The sequence below is a fragment of the Narcine bancroftii genome, chromosome 13 (genome assembly GCF_036971445.1).
Source record: "Narcine bancroftii isolate sNarBan1 chromosome 13, sNarBan1.hap1, whole genome shotgun sequence".
Taxonomy (NCBI): domain Eukaryota; kingdom Metazoa; phylum Chordata; class Chondrichthyes; order Torpediniformes; family Narcinidae; genus Narcine; species Narcine bancroftii.
Window position 1 is genome coordinate 38,027,153 of NC_091481.1, and position 6,000 is coordinate 38,033,152.

Sequence of the window (6,000 nt, forward strand, 5' to 3'; positions counted from 1 at the left end):
ACAATGGGGAGATAGATTCCTGGGGTGGATGCTGCTGCTTGGTCTGTGAAGAGAGAATGAACAGATTGGGCCAATACTTGGGTGATTAATACTTGGGTGTTTTTATCTTTCCCATTCTGAGAATTACTATTTTATTTATAAGTTTCAGAATGCACATTTTAAAAATTTTCAGTCTGGAAGACTACATCTGGCTGGATGTAGGCTGCCTGCTAGGGGATTAGGCATTGATTATTCGGGATAGAAGTTTCTTCGCAGGTAGATTTACGGAATTGTTTTTATCCAAGATTCATGAGATGAGCTCAGTGCCACTGAGGGGCAGGTTGGAAGCAGGATGGCCTACTGATGAGTTTCGCATATTTTATCTCAACCCAAACCGTTATTGAGTGCAATTTGCATGTTGTTATCCTGTACCTTTAACAAATGCACAGGTCTCATCTTTGACTGAATTTTTCTTAGATTTTTGAGTTTGGCACATGAGCTCCATTTAAGTAGCGATTTTTTCAGGTGCCTGAAGTGCCCACACATCCATTGTGGCAATGGTACTGCCTCTGGTCATTTCATAAGTGTTTGTTCCTCAAAATCATGAAATTGGGGCAGTTAAGTTTACTTTGTTCTTGTGTGTCAGTTCACAAACTCACCTATAAGGCATCAGACTGTACAGTAAGCACCTAGCCTGGGCGAGGCTGTACAGTAAGCACCTAGTCTGGGCGAGCCATAAACTCTGATTCCGGAATTGAAATTTTGGCTGCATTGATTATGTGTGATTCTATTCCTACAACGTGGCAGGGTCTGTGATACTGGGGTCTGATTCCTTCTTATCAATCTTAAAGATCTGAGCTTTTGTTTATAATGAAAGGATTAAACTTTTGAAAGGTGACACTTCACACTTCACTATTTCTTTTTGAATATCCATCAGGATATGGGGTGAACAGTGATGGTAACAAATTGACAATAACAGCCTGCTTTCTTTTCTTTGTTTAGGTGTAATGACCCAGTCCAGCGCATTGAGCAGTGCCTGCGGGGCTCACTGTTCATGTGCAGCATTGTCCAAGGCTGCAAACGGACCTACCTCTCTCAAAGAGACTTGCAAGCTCACATTAACCATAGACACATGAGAAGTGGCAAAGCCGTCATTCGTCCACAGCCAGAGCAGGTCCACGCCGCCCTAGCCCCTCCGGCAGAGGTGACCGAGCGCTTTTTGATGCCACAAGACAAGCACCATATTCCTCATCTCCCACCCAAGCAGCATGCTATCATGATGCCCCCACCCCCTCTGCAGCACGTGTCACATGACCACTATGGCCAGACACACGAGGACATTCGTCCACCGCCCTCCGAGATGCCTCTTGCTCCACCGCCCAGGTCAGTGAACCAGGAAACCTTTCGCATTTCGACTGTGACGACAAGGAAACACAGCAACTTGATCACAGTGCCCATCCAAGATGACTCGTCCAGTTCAGGCAGCCGTGAGCCCCCACCTGCAACCCCTCATCATCACCCTGAATACCAGAACAACCCAGTGGTACCTCACCCACACCACCTGCTGCCTCCACAGCAACACTATGCTCCTCCCCCTCCCCCTCCCCCACCAATCAGCCACCCCATGCAGCACCCAGCACAGGCGACTGGCAACCCTCATATGGTGTATAACCAGGCACCACCTCCACCTCTGTCAGCAGCCCCACCTCCTATCAACCCACCACCAGGACATATTTTGGCTCCATTGCCACCGTACATGAACCATCCTCCTCATGGACCACCCCCTCCACAGCACACTGGACCCCCCGTGAACACTCCTCCTCCTCATCATTACTCTGCCTCCTCAATGCCTCAGTATTCAGAAGACCAGGGAACTCTGAGTCCTCCATTTTCTCAGCCTGGAGGGCACAGCCCAGGTATTGGGGTTTGGCCTGCCCCAAGAGGACCCCCTCCACCAAGGATTCAGGTTCCACCTCCACAGGCTCCCCTGCCTGCGCCACATCATCCCGATCAGGCACGGTACAGACCATATTATCAGTAAGTGGCAGATGAAAGTGCTTTGTCGGTTTTCTGCTCCAATTCATGTTAGTTTTAAAATTTAAGTGGAGAGTCTCTGCAGCTCAAGAGCTTGTGCATCAGCCCACGGAGATCTCATGCTTCACTGACATGTTTCAGAGTGTGTACCAACTATTTTAAACATTGCATAAAGTTGATCTGTGAGGGGAAACCATCAGTGAGCGTTGGGAGTTATCCTCCTAATGGTCTCTTGGTCATAGGTTGGAGGAACAAGCAGCTCTTATTATGCTTTATGCCATTTTGCAGTTGGTGTATGTAATTAAATTAAAACTCTTGGCCTCATTCTTTGACTTCTTTGCTTAATATTGTAGAATATTCTGTCATCATTCTAATCTTAAAGTGAGACAAATGTATACTATTTTGAGGAATACTGTGTGATCAACGCCAGAGAATGAAATGGAGATATTTTTGATTATTTCTGTTTCGAGTGAATACTCGAGTTGAATACTAAATCCAAAATAAGCCAGTGCTACGATATGGATGAGTTTTGCACTCTCTCTACATGGTGTTAGTTCCTGTGCCCATCTCCTCACTGGAGTTGTTACTAATGAAACCATTTTTTAATATGCAAGAAAAGAATAAACTTCCAAACAAGTAGTGTGTCCATTTCAGATAAAAATGAAGAACATTAATGTTGTGATTTTAACAATTCAAAGAAAAACATGGAATCCTTTTAAATACTTTCTGGAAATGGTTACCAAAAAACAGTGAAGTTTAGTCATGAGCTTCTGTTTCATAACTGAGCTCGTCTTAAACCAATCCTGCGAATGCTTGGCTGACGATATAAACAAGAAGTTCATCACTATCTCTCCACTTCATGTTTTACATGATATATTGTTATAAATGGGTGAAATTTCTGGATGCTTTTTCCACAGGTTTCTCAATATTGTATTTTAAATATAATTAGTATCTCTGAACAATCATACAAAACAGGTACATTTGGACCATTGTTGCTTTGCCAGTTGTTTTTTTTTACCCAAAATACAGCAATTTAAAAAATATATATATTAAACTCCTTTTGTCAAATTGACTTGAATTTGCTGAATGTAATTTGTTTTGTTCCTATCTGTTCGTATCTGCTAATAGCAGCACTTGCTGACTTAATTTCAGGTGTTGTATCACGCACCCTCTCTGAACATCACTTCCGGTCACCTCCCTGGCATGGCCTCCAACCTTATTATTTCTACCTCCAACCCAAGATCCACAAATCCAATTGTCCTGACAGACCCATCATGTCCACGTGCTCCTATCCCTCCGAATTGGTCTCGACATTTTTTTGTCCCTCCTCCTCCAAACCCTTCTCATCTATATCTTGAACACTTTACCATGGTCCTCTATACAGCTAAACTCCCATACTGAAGGCTTTTGGTTCTTTCTGGACAATAGACCCAATCAGTTCTCCTCCACCATCCCCTTCGGGCTGGCAGAACTTGTTCTCACCCTCAATAATTTCTCCTTTGACTCATCCCACTTTCTCGGGTTAAAGGGGTAGCCATGGGAACCCACATGGGCCCCAGCTATGCCTGTTTTTTTGTTGACCCCTCAACTCTTTCTCCACTACATCAGTGACTACTTTGGTGCTGCCTCATGTACCCATGATGAGCTTGTTGACTTCATCCACTTTGCTGCCAACTTCCACCCTGACCTCAAATGGATAATGCCCATATCTAGCAACTCTCTCTCCTTTCTCAGTCTCTGTCTCCATCTCGAGAGACAAACTTTCAACAGACATCTTCCACAAACATATCAACTCGCACAGCTACCTCGACTGTGCCTCTTTGTGGCTTTCCCTCTGCCTCCATCAACACACCCACATATCCTCCATTACCTGCATATCTGCTCTGGCCTCCTCCTCTCCCACGTGCAAGAGGACAGGAGACCACCCACCAGATTCCACATCTAATGCCATTTCCAGCACCTACTACAAGATCCCACTGTTCTGCTCTCCTCCCCTCTCTACCTTCTGCAGGGACCCCACCTTTTCGACTCCCTTGTCCACTCCTCCCTCCCCACCAATCGTCTCCTTGGGACCTAACCCTTCGACCACAGGAGATGCTCCATTTGTGCCCACACTTCCTCCCTCACCACTATTCAGGGCACCAGACAGCCCTTCCTCATGAAGCAACATTTCACTTGTGAATCTGCAGGGGTCATTTCCTGCATCCGGTGTACCCATTGTGGTTTCCACTACATCAGAGAGACTGGACGCAGACTGGGAAATTGCTTTGTTGAGCACCTCGGCTCTGTCCCCTGCAATAGCGCAGATCTCCCAGTGGCCATCCATTTCAATTCTCATCCCATTCCCTTGCTGGCATGCCTGCCCATGGTCTCAAGCACTGTCAGACCGAGACCACCCATAAATTGGAGGAACAAACCTCATCCCCAACTGATTGGCATTAATATCGGCTTCCCTGTCGCCTTCCCCCAGCTCTGCCTCCCTTTTTCCCTGTCTCCTTTTCTTCAGACATGATAAATTCTCACCTCCCTTATCACATCCAATTAACACCTTTTGTTGGTTTGGATTCCTCCCCACTGTCTGAATTCTGAGAGTTCCCGCTTCTGACTCATTCGAATTCTTTGAAGAAGGGCACAGGTTCGAAACATCGACAATATTTCTTTGCCTCCTTTGGATGCTAAAAGGCTAATTTGATGTCCAAACACCAGCTCAAAAAGACTGAAGCCTAATGATTCTTGTACATATTCTCTTACTGCAAACAGAAGCAAATGGACACCCTCATCCCACTCCAATAAGTCCTCAGCATGTTCTTGAGTGTCGAATGAAATCTCTCCAAGGCACCGTGAGTTTCAGGATGATATGCAGATGATGTCATTTGTTTAACTCCTCATTTATAAATAATTTACTGGGAAAGTTCTGACAGAAAATCACTTCCTTGATCTGATTGCATTTCCTTCAGAAATCCTGCCATTGTAATGAATTTAACCAAAGCTTTGGTTATGGATTTAGCTTTTATGTTCCTAAGGGGAATAGCTTCTGGAAACCTGGAAGCTGCACGCATAACAGTTAAGGAGTAGTGATTACCAGCTTCTGAGGCCACAGACCAACACAATCCACAATAACTCTAGGAAAGGGTTCTCCACAACAGGTACAGGTTGTAACGGTGCCTTTGGCGGCCTCTTATTAGCTTTACTCACAACCTGACAAATGTGACACATCCTGCAAAAAGTCACAATGTCCCTCCTTAAATTATGCTAATAAAAGTGTTATTTTATCTACAGTCTTTTTTACACCAAGAATGGACCAAGTTTAAAATGTCATTCCTTTATGCTTTAGGAACTACGACCTGATGAATCTTTTAGATAATATCCCACTAGCACTTGAGAATTTCCTCCTCAAATAAAACATTATTTCTCACTTCAGCAAGATCAATTTCTGTTTTCCCATCAATTCTTTTTTACTTTCGGGGTCACGTGATGGTCTCGGAGGGTTGCAGATCCTAGGAGCTCCCAAACCTAGACCAGAAAACAGCATTAAAAAGTCCTACATTTGAAAAAAGGGGGAAAAATTCTGCCCAATTGAAGGAAGAGGATGAAGAAGATTCAATCAACAAAAAATGGGAAAGCACAGCGAGGAAATGGGCAGCCCGATAAGGACATAAGGCAAGTGTCAGAAACAATGTTGGGGAAAAGACGCGGTCCGCTGACCCCAGCACCAACAGGAGTCCCGCAATTGGGCTGCTGCCAGAACAGAGGAGCGGTCATGTGTTATAATGGGCCCCGGGACAGGAGAAAGGGAGCTGCTCCCCCCTCGCAACTCAAGTTTGGGAGCTAAAGGGTGGGCTCTCCAATGGCCGTGATCCACGAGTGGGGTGTCAAGTCGAGAGACTGGGTTTGAGTGGAGTCAGTGTGAGCTCAGGTGAGGATGCAGAGTGAGGTGGCTGGGACAGTGATGAAGAAGTGGCGGTGGTTGAGAGAGTGAGGGACACA

At 45.3% G+C, this 6,000-nt stretch overlaps 1 protein-coding gene across 5 annotated transcripts in view; it reads left to right on the forward strand.

Annotated features, from left to right (window-relative positions):
• cbll1 (Cbl proto-oncogene-like 1, E3 ubiquitin protein ligase) overlaps positions 1-3,085 on the forward strand; it is a 68,384-nt gene extending 65,299 nt beyond the window's left edge. For all 5 annotated transcript variants that reach the window (XM_069907423.1, XM_069907421.1, XM_069907424.1 and 2 more), the window contains one exon: positions 982-3,085. In XM_069907423.1, coding sequence (XP_069763524.1) covers positions 982-2,020 — 1,039 coding nt within the window. In that variant the 3' untranslated portion in view covers positions 2,021-3,085. The remainder of the gene's footprint in view (positions 1-981) is intronic.
• Positions 3,086-6,000: the final 2,915 nt, after the last annotated feature.